We start from the raw sequence: 17,765 nt of genomic DNA on the forward strand, positions 1-17,765 counted from the left end.
CCAGCCCTCCACTTCCTGGGTGTCTTGGCCATATCCCTCAGTGACCTGGCACCACCAATGTTCACTGGTTTGAGGGCAGTGAGTTGTCACTAATAGAGCTGGGCAGTGACAAGACCCTACTCCACCAGGTACTGCCTCCAGGATGGGGCAGCCGGCAGTTTAGGAGGCAACCCCCAAAGTGCCCACCTCTTACGCCCCTTTCCTGGAGTGCACATCTTGAGGCTCTTGTCCTGCATGGGACACAACCATCCTTACTGTCCATTCTGTCTGTGGAACATATCTTGGGCACAGTGTTGGGCTGCATGAGGTAATGACCTCCCTCCCTGCCCCCTTGCCCAGGATAGCTCCAGAGTTCATCGTGGGTGCTCAAGGGGGTCTCGTGGTCCTCCCATGTCCCTGGAGCAGCTGCTGGGGGCTTTCCTGGGCAATGACTGCCACTCCAAGTCAAGGTCCACACAGCTGCATTTGAGGCAGAGAAAGGGTCACGTTCCTGAATGCCCGGGTGTCATATGTCATCTGGAATCTCCCCAGAACTCAGCAGACCCCCAGGAAGGTGATTTAGGGTACTTGACCTTGCTTCATCTGGACAAGCATGCAAACCCCAGGAATATTCTGGAATATTAGTGTTGACAGAGCACTCAGAGTGAATGAGTCCAACTTATTTATTCTTCAAAGGGGAAAACGGGCCCAGAGAGGGCAAGGGATTCCTCCAAGGTCACAGCAGGTCCAATGCAGAGTCAGGGCCACCTACTGGTGCGCACATGTGGACATAATGCTGGCACATCAACACATTTGTCACAGATGCAGGATCCGTTGGGCCTGTAACTTGAGGATGAAGAGGAAAAGCCTCAGAACCAAAGGGGCCTGGAAGACATGGGTCCTATCCACAGCCAGTGTGCCCTGAGTGTCCTGGGCTTGTTGAGAGCCACCCATGGACTATATATGAACGAAATCAGCATGGAAGCCCACTGAATAGGAAAATCCGGTATTTGGGAGTTTCAGTGGCAACCCTGCTGGTAAGATCTTCCAGATACATATGAATCCTATTCAGCTCTGCCTGGTCCCACACAGCCTGGAGAAGGGGTGACCTGCTTAGCCACACAGCCTCTCAGAGATGGAGAGGCCAAGATGCCAATCAACCTGTGACTGCAAGACATCATGAAGCAAGACTCTACCCCTGAAACCCTATCCATGCCTTTAATGTACCCCCTTAAATAAACCATTAGAAGCATTTTCTAATTGTTCTGTTCCAGCTCCAACCAGGACTAGAAGATCCTATTAAGCTCTTAAAAACTATTCTTTGACACTGCCTCTTAATTAATTTATTTATTTTTTAATCTTTTATCAATTTTTTAAAATACACAACAGCAGTGGAATGCATTACAATTCTTATTACACAGAGTATAATTTTTCATATCTCTGTATATAAAGCATGTTCACGTCAATACATGCCTTTATACATATACTTTGTGCTTTTTTGCATTACAATTCTTAATATACATATATACCACAATTTTTCATATCCATATCTCTGTTGGAATATAAAGTAAGTTGACACCCAATTCAAGTCTTCATACATGTACTTTGTATAATGATGTCCATCACATTCTACCATCCTTACTATTCTCCTGCCCCCTCCCTTTCCCTTCCACCCTTTTTCCCTATCTAGAATTCATCTAATCCTCCCATGTTCTCCCTCCCTACCCCACTATGAGTCAGCCTCCTTATATCAGAGAAAACATTTGGCATTTGTTTTTGGGGGGACTGGCTAACTTATCTTAGCATTTTCTTCTCCAATGCCATTCATTTACCATGATTTTGTTCTTTTTTAATGCTGAGTAATATTTCATTGTGTATATATGCCACATTTTTTTATCCATTCATCCACTGAAGGACATCTAGGTTGGCTCCACATTTTAGCTATTGTGAATTGTGCTGCTATAAACATTGATATGGCTGTGTCCCTGTAGTATGCTGTTTTTAAGTCCTTTGGGTATAGTCCAAGGAGAGGAATGGAATCAAACTAAAAAGTTTCTTCTCAGTAAAAGAAACAATCTGTGGGGTGAACAGAGAGCCTACATCCTGGGAGCAAATTTTTATCCCTCACACATCAGATAGAGCACCAATCTCTAGGGTATATAAAGAACTCAAAAAGTTAAACACCAAAATACAAATAACCTAATCTCAAATGGGCCAAGGACCTAAACAGACACCTCTCAGAAGAGGATATACAATCAATCAACAAATACATGAAAAAATGCTCATCATCTCTAGCAATCAGAGAAATGCAAATCAAAACTACTCTAAGATTTCATCTCACTCCAGTCAGAATGGCAGCTATTATGAAGACAAACATCAATAAGTGTTGGAGAGGATGTGGGGGGAAAGGTACACTCACTCATTGCTGGTGGAACTGCAAATTGGTGCAGCCAATTTGGAAAACAGTATGGAGATTCCTTGGAAATCTGGGAATGGAACCACCATTTGACCCAGCTATCCTTCTCCTCAGACTATACCAAAGGACACTTCCTCTAATTTCTTCACTAACTATTTTAGAATCTATTTTCTCAGGTGACTTATCCCCTCATGAGCAAGAAAATTACCATGGTGAGGTGCTGGCCACCTCGTGATACGGGCTGGGTCTGCAGGCTGGGGAATGCTGTACTTGGTTCAGTCCCAGCAATAATTACAGCACTAATTAAGCATGGCTGGCCCAGACCTGCTCGGTCCTGGGAAAGCAGAGACTATTGTCAGGAGAGATGGCTTCAGAGCAAAGCAACACTGGCCAGGGCAGGCCCAGCTCAGCCAGGAGCCAGGGGTGCCAGGGTTTCTTCCCCAGCTCCTGGGCAGATGGAAGTGTGGGGACAAGCCTGCAACTCCTTGAGGGGCAGCTGGCTGAACAGAGAGAGGTTACTGACCCCCTCACTCCCCCAGGAAGCTCCCCCAGATTCCAGCCTTGTCAGCCAGGGAGACTCCCAGGTAGACTGTGAACTACCAAGTTCAATGTCTCATCTTGTGCATTGGGAAACTGGGTCCTCTGGGAGGGACCCTGGCTCAGTCACATGGCCTCCCTGAGGCAGAGGCTGGGCATGGTCCTGCAGTTCTCTGGCCTCCTGAGCCAGCCCCAGGGCCTGGGGAGCAGTGTGGCAGGGACAGAAGCCTTCCACATGGGACAGCTGGCAGGAGCAGCATGGCTCACAGGATGCCAGGCCTGGGGGCTGTGGCCTGGTGGCAGAAGGGGAGCTTCTGGTGGCACAGTGGGGGCCAGCCCCTACAGAAAGCTGTCCTCTGCTTTTGCCCAAGGCCTGGGGCAGCCTGCATCCATTGGTGGCTCCAGCTCCATCTGGGAGTCCCCCTGGGGCTGGGGCAGGGGTTCTGGCTCTGGTTCTTCCTGGGGGTCGAGAGGACTGTCACAGGAGATGATAGAGGAGGTGTTGGCTTCATTCAGGGTGAAGCTGAAGAAAGAAAGCAAGTGGGTGAGGGCTGGGCCACAGCAGGATGGTAACAGCGCTGAGGGATTTCTGTGAACCCAGCTTTGCACACTTCTGCTCGTTGAATCCTGTAAAGACCCCATAAGGCCTGAGCCTGGAGACAAGTGCAGCTCAGAGAGCTCATGTCATTGCCCTACCTCACACTGTGGGCGTGTGCAGGGGTTAGGCCCCCAGGAGGCCTCATTTGCCTCTGAGCAGCCTACAGCAGGGTCTGAGGGCTTGGGTTTGGAAGCCACGTGGCCTGGGTTGTTCACACCTCTGAAGGAGCCCCAGAAATGGGCATGGGGACAGAGGTCGTAGCCCCTCCTCCTGTGTCACCAGTCAGTGTCCCTTCTTGGAGCTGCTGGAATAACCTCAGCCTCCGCCCACCCCATCCTGGGATCAGCAGAGAAACTGAGGCCCAGAGCAGAGGAAGGCTGTTCCCCAAATGCCAGCACAGCACTCCGAGCCCGGACCCAGGGTCAGAACTGATGGAGCATGTGCCCCACCCCCACCCTGCTCCACATACCTTTCTGTAGCCCTCGCCAAGCAGCCTCTCCAGGAGCAGCACCAGCTGGGAGAAGGGGGGCCGAACCTCAAACTTCTCCTCCCAGCATTTCTGCATGATCTCGTAGCTGGGGAGGGGCAGAGAGGGTCAGGCCCCCTGGCTCTGGTGGGGGCAGGTGGTGCTGGGAGCTGGAGCCACCGCCTTTCAGAACAAGAGGAGCAGGGACCAGGGTGTTGGGAGGCGTGGCAGCCAGCACCACCCACCACTGGCTCTGTGGGGTCGGCCACCTGTGAGGAGCACGTAGCCCAGGTGCAGCCCCAGAGGGGTTTCATCCTCTCTGTCCAGAGGCAGGTTCTGATGGCATGTGACCCCAGCTGAGCCACAGAGGTCAGCTCTGGCACTTTGGCAGTGCAAGTCATCGGCTGGCACTGTGGCAGCCATGTGGGCAGTGCCAGCCTGAGAGTGAGGCTGGCACAGAGACAAGAGAGCCCAGGGCAGAAGGGATTCCTGAGCACACGAACAGCCAGAGCCAGGTGTAGCTAGACTTTTCTGGATCTCTGAGCTGAGAGCTCTCTTTGGCTGAAGCTGGTAGAGCTACATGTCCACTGTCTCATCCAGGAAATCCCCCCCAGGACACGAGGCTCCACTCACATCTCAGCGGAGGCGTGAGCAGGCTGAGCCATGCGGTAACCGCGCTTGATGGCATTGTAGAACTGCTCGTTCATGGGCAGCTCTGGGTAAGGGGTGCCACCTGTGGAGAAGACAGGGATACACAGGCTCAGGGTGTGACAAGGAGCAGGGTGCCCCCTTCCATTGCAGAGAGACAGGCAAGATGGTCCTGGTGGAGGAGGGTGCTGTGTCCTTGGCATTGGGAAATGGAGGTCTTTCCTGGGCTCCCAGGAGACACAGCACTCCTCAGACACAGAGCCAAGCAGGCTTCCCTTGATCCTCGGATAGGGGGATAAAGAGATCGAGAGAGGGCAAGGGTCTTGCCAGAGCAGCACAGTGGGAGAAAGGAGCAGAGCACTGGCCACAAGTCCCCTGACCCATGTCCCAACACCCTGCCCACAGCCCCAGCAGGTGGGAGGGGTGGGAAGGGAATGATGTGCCCCTGAGGGAGCAAGGGGCAGCGCACCCAATGTGAAGATCTCCCAGAGCAGGATCCCGAAGGACCACACATCGCTCAGGGTGGTGTAGAGGCTGTTGAAGATGCTCTCCGGGGCCATCCACTTCAGAGGCAGGAAGGTCTGTGGGGGCAGGAGCAGCGCTGAGTGCCCAGGGGGGCCAGTGGCCAGTTCCCAGCCCACTCTGCACCTGGACGCGAGGAGGTCCAGCAGCTCCACTGCCAGCTGCTTCCCCCTCCTCCTCCAGGTCTGCACAGCTCCCATGCCCACCCTATTCCTGGCCACAGCAGCAGGGAGTCTTCCCTCCTCATTAGCTAAGGACACAGCAGCCCCTGTCCCTGGGGAAAAGCCCTGGGTCTAAGAAGGGGTGAGGGAGCCAGGGACCCACCACCTCCCAGTTCTCATCCTGGATGATTTGGTCCCTGGGGTCTAGGATGCAGGGAGATGGTGGCAGGCAGGATGGTCCCATTTCATCCAAGCCAATCCCACTACTGCCTGAGACTAGTGCATCTGTTTTACCATGTCACTTGGGCTTCTTCCTCTACCCATCACTCCTGGGTCAACAGATTTGATCTTCACACCCCCTTATTGTCCATCCCTGGCCACTGCAGTTGGTCCCTCAGCCCCAGCTGTGCCAAGTGGACCTGGCATTGTTTGCCATTTCCTATTCCGACTTCACTAGTGGCTACCTGTCCTGCTCCCGTGCATAGAGCTGGGCCTTCACTGGGCTCTCATTGATCAAAGTGGCCTGATAGGTCCTGAGAGGAGCTGGGGGAGAGCCGAGAGTCACAGGTCACCTCATGTACCCCAGTGGCCCAGAGGACCCTGTCTTTTGTCTTGTGAGGCTGAATGTCCAAGGCAGGTGGCTCCTGATCTTCTAGGTCTCACCTGAAGGGATAGTGCTTTGTGTCTAGCCTAAACCTCTCCTTCTTTTTCAGACATTGGTGGGCCAACGTCTAGCTACACCTGGCTCTGGGTGTTCATTTGCCATTGGGAATCCCTTCTGCCCACTTATTTATATGCGGTGCTGAGAATCGAACCCAGTGCCTCACACATGCTAGGCAAGTGCTCTACCACTGAGCCGCAACCCCAGCTCCAAACCTCTCATTCTTTCCCAGTGTCTTCAACAGCCAGAAAAAAGTTTAGGCTGGGTTATGGTGGCTCACGCCTATAATTCCATCTTTTAGCAGGCTGAGGCAAGAGGATCACAAGTTCAAAGTCAGTCTCAGCAACTGAGCAAGACTCTCAGCAACTCTATAAGACCCTGTCTCAAAACCAAACAAACACAAAAACAAAAAAGACCCCCCAAACTGGGAATGGAACTGAGTGGCAGAGAGCCCCTGGGTTCAATCCCCAGTACTAATAAAAAAAAAAAAAAAAAAGGTTTTGCCCTGCCTGCCTGTTTCTTTGGAACACTAGCCTAGTCTGGGGCCAGTTCAGAGATGATCACTTTTCCTCCAGTTTCCAGGAGGCCAGATATGCCCCCAACCCCACCCTAGTTCTCCCCTTCCCTAAGGACTTGTTCATGCCTCTGACCTATGAACAGAACAGGGGTTCTTATGGAGGCCCCACTATATAGCAGCTTTGGACAAGTGGCCAGCTTCAGTTTCCACTTCCATGAAATGGGTGCAAGGCCATCGTCCTCCAGGATTGCTGCAAAGCTGGGCGTGTGAAGGGCTTTGAAAAGAATGTGTCTCTGCCTGGGTGTGAGCCTGGGCAGGTCTGAGCACACTGCATCCACCCCCAGAGGGGACGTAGTTATCATAAGGGGCCATGTAGTTGGAGGATTCGATGTCTGCGTATTTGACGTCTCCTTTCATGTCCAGCATGGGCACGTAGTCCACTGACTCGTCTTTGCTCATGTCCATGTAGCCACCATCGCTCTCTCCAGTCAGGGACACGTGGCTGGGGAGTAAGAGGAACACAACAGGAAGGTCACTGGCTTCCTCTTTCCTCCCCCCTTGTACCCCGAGGTCACCCTGGGGACCCCTGAGGCCCTGTCGCTCATGGATTTCTTCTTTCACTCATGCACCCCTCGCCCTTCAGTGTGTTACAACACAAGTGACCACAGATCCAGTCCCTTGACTAACCTCTGTGACCCTGAGCTTGGTATATACCAGCACACCTGCACACCAGCACAGGTGCCTGGCCGTGACCCAGGGTGGGCAGCAGGGCATTGCCTTGGTACCTCTGACTTTGACCTCACTCCCCAAGCGGCTGCGGGCTGTCCACAGGTGTGTCTGTGTGGGCAGCCTAAAGACGGCTAGGAAATAGGTCAATGCTGGCGAGGAGTGGCAGATGCCAATGTCTCAGACGCTGATCTAAGTTACCCTTGTCCTTGTCTTTGTAATCAGCAAAAGAACTGAGAACTGCTCTTTTCAGAAACATTGAAACCAGGAGTTGAGCTGTGAGGGGCACCGGGGTGTGTGTAGAGGGAATGGGGAGACGGCGGGGGGAGCAGGGCCCACAGTGCACCTCGGGAGGCCCAGCTCTCAGCCCACGATTGCCTCTGCCCACAGTGTCCCTGGGGCAGGAGACCACGACACCCTGGACACAGGGCTGTGGGGTCAGGGGTCTCAAGCACAGGGCTTGAGCACAGGGCCTGGCACACTGGGGCAGGTAGCAAGGGGCAGCAGAGCCCAGGACTATCCCCATCACTACTGGCCTTCCCTGGTCTATGGTCTATGGTCCTGAATTGAGAAAGAGTCACCAGGAGTGACTCTGCCCCCTCCCCAGGGCCCCAGCTGCCCCCTGCAGGAGCAAGGGCAAGGGGGCTGTGCAGGCGCCTGCCTCCTCCTACCTGGGCAGAGGGAGCCCCGTGGGCAGGGTGTTGCTGTAGAGCTCGGCACTGGGTGGGCGGTGCTTGTCCGAGTGGTGCTGCAGGAAGCTGTGCTTGTTGCGGTGCAGGTAGTCCACCAGGTCGCCATAGCGGCAGTACTCGGTGATGATGTAGATGGGGCCTGCAGGGGAGGGTGGTGGGCACAGGCCCCAGGGGCCCTCAGGTTTCCCATGAGGGCCACGGGGCCAATAAACAGGCTGAATGTGGGAGAGGTCGTGGGCAAGACAGCTGAGGGTAGGTGCCTGGCACACCTGGGTCCTCTTCCTGCCTCCGACTGCAGGCAATAGACACTTAACCTCCCTGGGCCTCCCCTCCCCCATCTGTGAACTAACACCCCCCTCAAAGGACTGTCAGAGGGACTAATGAGACCAATCATGGCACATGACAAGGACATAACTGCTGTTTCCACACTCAAGCTTATTTTGGTACCTGGTATATGTAAAGAGGGAGAGGAAAGAGCTCTCCATTATCAGTTTAATGGTTATGTTCAAATTTAAGGCTTTTACTCAAAGTCAACAAGTAAACAGTGAAGATATTGATAAAAACAAAATTTTGAAATGAGTGCCAGGCACAGTGGAGCACGCCTGTAATCCCAGCTACTCTAGAGGCTGAAGAAGGAGGATCAGGAGTTCAAGGCCAGTCTCAGCAAATTGATGAGATCCTCAGCAACTTAGCAAAAGTCTCAAAATTTAAAAATAAATAAATAAATAAAAAGGGCTGCAGAGGAAACTCAGTGGCAAAGTGACCCTGGGTTCAATCCCCAGTACCAAAAAGAAAGAAAAAAAAAAAACACAACTTTTTAAATGAGCGATCATTGCAGATGTGAATTCATCTATGTATGCAACATACTTCTGTATTTTGAATGATTACACAATCCTGAGGAAAATCCCAAATCTCACAAAGCAGCTAAAAATGGCAGTTATTTTTTTCTTTTGTTGTAGGTCAACTTGCCATCAGAGCTTCAAATACACATAGTAAGGCCAATAGACTTTTTTCTGTGATCAGAAGGAAAGCAACTCCCAATTAGCTCACTAGTGGTCTCCAATGAGGGGAAGGGGGTAATGTGACTCTTCTGAGTGTCCCATGAGCTGTTATTTATCACAGTTTTCAAAAGATATTGTGAATAGTTAAACTGTGGAAACAACCTAGATCATTAGATGAATGTTTAAAAAAATATGGCACATATATATACAATGGAATATTACTCAGCAATAAAAGAGAATAAAATCATGGCATTTGCAGGTAAATGGATGGAGTTAGAGAAGATAATGCTAAGTGAAGTTAGCCAATCCCAGAAAACCAAATGCTGAATGTTTTGCAGTCTCACCAGCAGTGTATGAGTGTACCTTTCCCCCCACATCCTCACCAACACTTATTTTTGTTTGTATGCATAATAGCTGTCATTTTGACTGGAGTGAGACGAAATCTTAGAGTGGTTTTGATTTGTATTTCTCTAATTGCTAGTGATGATGAACATTTTTTCATGTATTAGTTGATTGACTGTACATAATCTTCTGAGAAGTGTCTCTTCAGGTCCTTGGCCCATTTTTTTTTTTTTTTTTTGGTTATTTGGTTTTTTTTGGTGTTTAGCTTTTTGAGTTATTTATGTACCCTAGAGATTAGTGGTCTATCTGATGTGTGAAGGGTAAAGATTTGCTCCCAAGATGTAGGCTCTCTCTTTGCCTCACAGATTCTTTCTTTTGCTGAGAAGAAACTTTTCAGTTTGAGTTCATCCCATTTATTGATTCTTGATTTTAATTCTTGCACCACAGGAGTCTTATTAAGGAAGTTGGGGCCTAATCCCACATGATGGAGATTAGGGCCTACTTTCTCTTCTACTAGACGCAGGGTCTCTAGTTGTATTCCTAAGTCCTTGATCCATTTTGAGTTGGGCTTTGTGCCTGATAAAAGATAGGGGTTTAATTTCATTTTGTTGCATATGGATTTCAAGTTTTCCCAGCACCATTTGTTGAAGAGGCTATCTTTTCTCTAATGCATGTTCTTGGCACCTTTGTCTAATATAAGATAATTGTAGTTTTGTGGGTTAGTCTCTGTGTCCTCTATTCTGTACTATTGTTCTAACAGTCTGTTTTGGTTCTAATACCATGCTGTTTTGTTACTATTGCTTTGTAGTATAGTTTAAGGTCTGGTATAGTGATGCCACCTGCTTCACTCTTCCTGCTAAGGGTTGCTTTAACTATTTTGGGTCTCTTATTTTTCCAGATGAATTTAGTGATTGCTTTTTCTATTTCTATGAAGACTATCATTGGAATTTTAATTAGAATTGCATTAAATCTGTATAGTACTTTTGGTAGCATGGTCATTTTGATAATATTAATTCTGCCTATCCAAGAGCAAGGTAGATCTTTCCATCTTCTAAGGTCTTCTTTGATTTCATTGAATAGATCTTTCACTAAGTTGATTTCCAAGAATTTTTTTTTGAGACTATTGAAAATGAGGTAGTTTTCCTCATTTCTTTTTCTGAGGATTTGTCACTGATATACAGAAATGTCATAAATCAAAGGTATTTCTGTATATCAGTGACATTTCAGCATCTTGACAGCCACTTTCTTTTTTTTATTATTATTATTTTGAGAGAGAGAGAGAGAGAGAATTTTAACATTTATTTTTTAGTTTTCAGCGGATACAACATCTTTATATGTGGTGCTGAGGATCAAACCCTGGCCGCACGCATGCCAGGCAAGCGTGCTGCCGCTTGAGCCACATCCTCAGCCTTGACAGCCACTTTCATGGTGGCCTGGAATGGCTCAGGTGGTGGAGGCCATAGCTCACGGTTCATGGCCATGGCCTCCACACCTGCCTGAAGGCCCCAGAGCCAAGGTTACATCCTGGGATGAGAGGATCTCTCAGTTCCTAGACCACCAGGAACCTGTACTCCCCTTTCCCACCCAGGGGTGGGGAAGAGCCACTCTCTTAGGTCAACCTACACATCCCTCAAATCCCTCTGGACTTAAGGTGCTCCCCCTAAAAGGCTCCATACTGATCCCCAGTCTTTCCTGGTGTCTCCTCAAAGTCCTGCCTGCTCTCTGCCCCAGCTTGAGTCCCTTCTTCCTCCCCATGGGAACACAGCTCCCCGCACCCCTTCAGCCTCCCTAACTAGATGAAGCACAGGCTGGCACCAGACCTGTCCTCGTGCTTCCTACCATGGAGGGTCCTATCTCAAGTCTCAGGCTCACAGGACTCAGAGCTGGGCAGTCCCTGGGGCTCCTCTTGACCTCATTTTGCAGAGGAGGAGACTGAGGGGTGGGGAAGGCAAGATACCAGCCCCAGGTCCCATAGCTTGTCATGGCCGACTGAGACCAGACCCAAGAGAGGCTGGCCTCCACTTCAAGTCCCCAAACTGCCAGGTGGGGCTTCCCAGGACTGACCAAGCACAAGCTGGTCCCGTGGCAGTTCCCAGGTGGAATCGTAGGGCAGCTGCATGGGGTCCACATAGATGTACTCATGGCCATCAGAGCTCACAGACTCAATCACCTTCCATCGAATCTCATAGCGTGGCTTCTGCAGGACCAGGACCAGAGCATCAGACAGGCTCTCTGCACTGAACTCACTTGGTTCAGACTCAGAGGGCAAAGGAAGCAGTAGGCCCTGAGGCCCAAGAGGGGCAGGGCCAAACTAAGTCATACAGCAAGTCAAGGCCTTCGTGGGCTCAGGGAATAAGTGGAAGGAGGGAGTGGCAGAGGAGCCATCGGGGTGTGACAGGCTGAGGAGCAGCTGACAGCCAGGGGCCTGGCTCACAGAACAACCTCAGCTGTGTCTCTTAGAGCCTCTGCTGCTCCTCAGGTGGGAGTGGAGGAGCAGGCAGCCTGGACATGGTCCCTCCCGACATGAGGTCGTCCCTGAGGGAATCTCAGAAGGATGGAGCTTTTAAATGTTGAAATTTAGGGTGCTGAATTTATAAGGTAGGACTCAGAATGATAAAATCCAGGGGGACAGTAATCCTAATTTGGGAATCTTAACATTTTGGAATTACAAAGTGGTTAAATCTCAGGACATAACATTGCAATTATAGACTAGTTGAGAGGATCTGAACGCATCCATAGGAGTCTCCATGGGTGACAGGGACAAGCAGGACATGAGGTTAGAGCAGAGCAAGAGCAGGGGATCCTGGATAGCTTGGGTCAGGCCTGCGAGCCCAGGCTGCTGCGGGTGGAGGCAGCTCAGAGACCCTGAGCTCCATGCTGGGCCCACCTATGGCCAGATCCTGCAGCATGGGGTGGAGGCATGCAAACCTCAGGTACCAACCCCTACCCCCTAGGCCAGAATGGGACTCACCTTCTGCCAGAGCATGATGAGGATGATGAGGGAGATGATTGTGAGAACCACCAAGGCCAGGATGGCTGAGATCACCACCACCTTGAAGGGGAGGGCTGGGGACAGAGACCAGAGCAGGCCATGAGCAAGGAGGGAACTGGGTAGCTGCTCTCCCCTCTCCCACTGCAGTCATCAAATCCCTTCCTACCCATTGTGCCCAGACAGAAGGCCCCACGTCCTCGATGGCCTGTGATGTCAGACCCTCAGCCTCTTGCTCTGGGCCACATCTTCAGCCTCTCTTATGAACTTCCACCCCTCAGTCACCACCCCTAGTTCAGATACCTGTGGACTTCACGTGCCTTTGGCCCCTCCAGAGTCAGTATTGCCCTTCTGCCCCAGCTCTAGGCCGGGTGCAAACCCTTTTCTGGGTTCCTGTCCACTGCCTGGGTCTCCCATGAGACCAGGAGCCCCTGAGGGCTGTGCCTTTGTTGGGCTGTCACAGCAGGTCAGAGCTCTAAATTCCATGCCTGACCAAGTGGCCGATGGACACAGTAACTTGCCACTGAGGGAGTCACAGGCTGAGCCTCCATGACCAGATGAATGCAGACTCAGCAAGGAGCCTGCTCTGTGCCTCTCATCTAGTTCCCCCCCAGAGCCCAGCTAGGACTGGACAGGAATGACAGATAATAGGGCTCGTGGGGCCCCATATCCCTGAGTCTCCTCTAAACCAGACCTCAACCTCTTCCCTCCCCAGCACCTTGGCCAGACCTTGCCCTGCCCTGCCCCACTGGATACCCGAGTCTCCCTTGGGAACTTGGTTCTTCCTCCTCTGTCCCCTCCCTGCCCTTCTCTGATTTCCCAGGGAGCCCTGTCCTTCCTCATGTGCTCCTCAGGGTCACAGACGCACACTCTCTTCCACTCCCTCTCTCCAGCAGTCTCACTCATCCAGGGCCTAGGATAAAGCCTGTATCCTCCAGGAAGTCCTCTGAGTAAAGAGAAGCTGCTATACAGCCATCTCAGTTCCAGGGTCAGGATGGGTGGCGTCCACCTCTGCAGATGTACTTCTGCCTTCACTCAGAGCTGGTCTGCAGGTCAGGGTGCAGTGTCTGAGCAGGTGCCCACTTGCTCAGGGACATGTGTGCATGTGTGGGAGGTTGGATGAGGTAGGGGTATTTTTTTAAAACTCACCCACACTCACAGGGTAGGGGACAGGAGGCAGGTGTGTACAACAGGCATGCACACATACCAGGCCACTAAGCCTGCCGAGTACACAAGTGTGCAGAGAGCCTCTCATGGCCCTTGGAGCCCTGCTTGCTCTGCTTTCTACCTAGCCCCATAACCCAACTCCTCCCCACTGCCTTTTCTCACACACCCCCCAATCCACACACACTCTAGGCTCCCGGCAGCTCGAATTCCTTTACTTTCTTAGAACCTGCCCAGCTTTCGCATAGGCCGTTCCCGCTGACTGGAACACTCTGCCTCACCAGGCCTTCTTCCAGTCATCTATCAAGTTTGACCTAAAGGACTTTTATGCCAGGACATTTTCTCAGTCCCACAGCTGGCCCCTTCTCCCTCAAGGCTTTTGCCCCAAAATGGTGATCCCAAGTAGGAGTGCTTATTTCTGCACCCCACCCCTCCTTTGATCTCTAGGCCTTAGGAGGGCAGGCAAAGCTGGTCCATTGGCCTTGAGAAGTGGGGTCCACACAACTTTTTATTGAATAAGAAAACAGGTGAATGAATGAAGTGCATTCATGCAAGAGCATACGCACACAAGAATGGGCAGCTACACATGCAAACACATCTGTGCACTGCTAAGATTGTTCATACGTGTAAGATTTGTGCATGTAGATGTCCCTTCTAAGATATATGCACTGTACAGCAGGCATATGTGTTCAGGTATTGTGCTGGCACATTTTTCCCGAAAGGTGTGCTGCAATCACAGCTTACAGACATGCACTATGACACTTGACACATATGCACAGGAATTGCATATGTATTATTTGCACACATGTATGGGGGATTATACACAAGCCTGGGAATGGGGCAGGCTTATGTCCATGGCTCATAAAATATTCTGTGGGTTTACACACACATATAAGCATCATGCTTGTTGAGTCCATGTTTACAGACATATATTCTAGCTTTATTTGTGTATCTCAGATTAGGCATTCTTCAACACAAAGTTTACAAGTCTACATACAGAGAGTTTGCACCTGTGTCCTGGGACCAGGCCTGCTCGAGGTCAGGGCTTCCACCATCCAGCTTACATTCTCTCTGTAGAGGCAGACAGTGCAGCTCAGACCATGGTTTCTACACTTGGGTTTGTACACAGGCACCCATTTCTCAACCCTGCTGCCCTCCTTCTTCTTCAAGACCAGCTCCAAAGCCACTGCCTGGGAGCCCTTGCAGACTCACCTCCCTGTGTCCCCCAGCACTTGGGGACTCTCACCCAAATGTGCCAGACTACAAGATGCTCTGCTGCCTGGATGAGCCTGCACATGGCTGCGGGTATGATGAGGGGAGGGGGACCAGATGTGCATGGAGACCCTGTCCAGGAGGATGGCTAAGGGACCTGAGTGTGGCCTGAAGCATGGTGTCTCCAGGGCCCACAGGGGCTGTCTCCACCTGCTGCAGCCTGATGGGGACAGGGAGCAGGGCTCCTGGAGGTCCACCCTGTGGCAGCAGGAGGACAGGCAGTGCCATGTGAGGAGGGTCCTGCCCCTGATGGGGAAACATGTGCCCACAGCTTTCCAGCAACAGGAGGCACGAGGGGGATGTCAGGATCCATGAGGGGTACAGGACGTGCTGTTGGCCAGATCTGAGCAATAGGGAGTGGAGACCCCCAGCCTGGGCCTGAGGCTCTGACCATCTGCTGGTGGCTCTTAGTCTTCCCCGAAGTAGCTGTGTGACCCCAGATAAGTCACTGACCTTCCTTTCATTATCTCTGTCATGGAGATACTCTGCCCTTTGCCAAATCCCTGTGACCCAGGCAGATATGAGAAAATGGAAATGAAATTGCACCGTAAACAATAAACGGCTCAGCCTTCCTCAGCAGGACACGGAACCCAGAAGCCAGAAATGAAAAGACCACAGATTGGACTACACAAAGTAGAACCTTCTGTGGGAATAAAGACACCAGAAGACCCATAAAAGAGAAGTGGCAGGCTGCGGGGAAACCGTTTCACCTTCTTGACAACAGGGTTCACAGATAAAGCTGGCTGAAAAATCAATTAAAAAATGGACAAAGTATATTTGTAGAAGAAATACCAATAAACAATCAAAATGAAAAAAAAAGGGTCATCTTACCATAATCCAGGAAGTCTCACACTGAAAACATCAGTGAACTTCCATCTGTTTCCAGAATACTGGGAAGTGTTGATGCCGCTTTTGGGGCCTTGGGGTGAACCCAGGGCCTCACGTGTGCAGGCAGGGTAAGGGCTCCACCCCTGGGTTCCAGCCTCAGGCCTGAGAAAAATTTCTAAATACCCAAAATATTCGATGCCAACAAGAATGTAGTGATGCTGGGTTTCCCACACACCTTCTGGGGGTGCACGTCCACGCGGGCATTTTCAGGGCACAGTTGAACAGTATCTCCACGGATTTCAGGACCTACCCTTTGACCCACCATCTCTCTGCTGAAATGGATCCTGCTCTAAGGACTGCCCATGCGCCCAAAGGCTCATGTGCAGCGAGGTTCACAGCAGAGAAAAGTCAGAGGGAACTCAAGTGTCCATGCTTAGAGGAACAATGAGGTTCCTTTCTTATGGGATACCAATACAGCCATTTCACAAAGTAGATCTCTATGTACTGACTTGGGAAGGTTTCTAAGGTGTGTTGTTAAATAATGGGGCTCAAACTCCAATATAACAAATAGCTTATGACATTATTTTTTGAAACCGTGAAGGAAGGAGTGAGGAATGGATGTGTGTAGACACATGTAAACCTCAGGAAGGGTGTACATATAACTTGTGGTTGCTGCTGGGAATGGGCCATGGTTGGGAGAAGGGTTTGGGGGAGCTTCTAGTTTGGGGAACTCTATCCCTCTTTATGGATGGATGTCTCACAGTGAGCACTGGTGTCATAAAAAAATAAATAAATAAATAAAGGAGGCACAAAGGATGGGAAGGGATGGGGGTCCCACCACCCCACCTGGGTCCCATGACTGCTACTGGCCCACTAAGGGAACACTGGTTGCCCTTGCTGTCCATGTCTTTCCGGAAGCCCTTCTTCCTCTTCCCCGCCTCTGCTTGGCACAACCCAGCTTCCCTGGACCTTGTTCTTGCCCCAGCTCACAGGTGGCTTTGGTTCATAGCAGATATACAGCCCCACAAACCACAGTGGGTATCCCAGTGAGCATGCATTCCTCCATGTCGGTGACATTCAGCTCTTAGAGGAGGTGGTGGGTTAGTAGAGCTCAGTCATGCATCCACGGGGCAACTAGAGACTGCTCTGGGTGGGGTGGGGACACCTTAGCCACACTGGGCACCTGGGCATGTCTGTCTAAGTGATGTTAGAAACACAAGAAGCGAAATGGGGGGCAGTGGGGAGAAGAAGGGAAGGAAAACCATGCAGTGTCTCTTGAGGCCTACACACAGAACTGGCCCCTCCTCGTTTCCATCTCATTCTATTGACCAAAGAATGTCAAACTGCCAAGCCCAGATTCAAGAGGCAGAGGGATGATTCCATCTTTTATCCTAAGGGGGACACTCAAGTCACATGGCCAAGACCTTCAGTGCTAGAAAGAGTGAAAAATTGGGGCATTGGTGCAGTTTTCTTCATACACCATAAAGAGGGAAAAGATAACCCAAAGAATAGGACAGGTTTGCCACCATGTAAACAAAATACCTGTTTGATATTTTACTTCTTCCCTTATTTTATGCCTCACCATTGTAGAAAACAGCACTTTTTACTGATCCAGTCCATGATAAATGAATATTCAGGTGGATTCTAGGTTGAGGCTACAATGACAAATGCTGCCAGGTATCTTGGTGCATGTGGACACACATTTCTGCTGCATGTGTGCCTACCAGGAGTGGAAATGGTTGGGATATGCACATTTTCATTTTAGGTAAATAATGCTAACTCTTTCCCCAAACACTTGTATCAATTACTACCCTCACCAGCAGTGTATGAGATTTCATGCTGTTCCACATTCTAGACAAATTTGGTGAGGGAGTTGATCTCCGTCTATGTTGTTAGGCAGAAATTAATTGTACTTTAAAAAAAATAACATGGTAAACCAATGATCTCAAGTCCTCTTATTGAAAAGACAATGTGTCCCCACCCCTTCTATCATTTATCAAGATCCTATATACACAGATCTCTTTCAAAGTTCTTAATTTGGGATCAATTGCCTATTTTTCTATGAACCAATATAAATTATTTTAATCATATCATTTTACAATATTTCCTGATATGTAGTAGAGAAATACTTCCTATTTTTCCTTTTGTTCAAAATTGTCCTGGTTATTCTTGGCTCTTTATGTTTTCCCATTTGTTTTATTAAAGTTTAATTTACACGCTATATAACTTACCCTTTTGAGTCTATA

General features: G+C 50.2%; 1 protein-coding gene across 1 annotated transcript; it reads right to left on the reverse strand.

The window, feature by feature from the left end:
• Positions 1 to 3,271: 3,271 nt before the first annotated feature.
• On the reverse strand, positions 3,272 to 10,747 carry LOC143400402 (platelet-derived growth factor receptor beta-like). The gene is made up of 8 exons (XM_076857638.1): positions 10,667 to 10,747; positions 7,903 to 8,138; positions 6,844 to 7,007; positions 5,792 to 5,870; positions 5,114 to 5,286; positions 4,630 to 4,729; positions 3,947 to 4,105; positions 3,272 to 3,455 (listed from the first exon to the last, which is right to left on the reverse strand). The coding sequence occupies exons 1-8, from the start codon at positions 10,745 to 10,747 to the stop codon at positions 3,272 to 3,274; spliced, it is 1,176 nt and encodes a 391-aa protein (XP_076713753.1).
• Positions 10,748 to 17,765: the final 7,018 nt, after the last annotated feature.

Source organism: Callospermophilus lateralis, chromosome 5 (genome assembly GCF_048772815.1).
Source record: "Callospermophilus lateralis isolate mCalLat2 chromosome 5, mCalLat2.hap1, whole genome shotgun sequence".
Classification (NCBI taxonomy): Eukaryota; Metazoa; Chordata; class Mammalia; order Rodentia; family Sciuridae; genus Callospermophilus; species Callospermophilus lateralis.

Bases quoted from the DNA above. Each gene is read 5' to 3' on its own strand.
- LOC143400402 (XM_076857638.1), bottom strand. From the start codon at position 10,747: ATGGCCATGAACCGTGAGCTATGGCCTCCACCACCTGAGCCATTCCAG. The intron at 4,106-4,629 runs GTGAGTGGAGCC...GCCCCTCCCCAG, and splicing joins GCTCACGCCTCCGCTGAGAT to CTACGAGATCATGCAGAAAT. The intron at 3,456-3,946 runs GTCCGGGCTCGG...TTCTTTCTTCAG, and splicing joins TCCATCAGTTCTGACCCTGG to CTTCACCCTGAATGAAGCCA.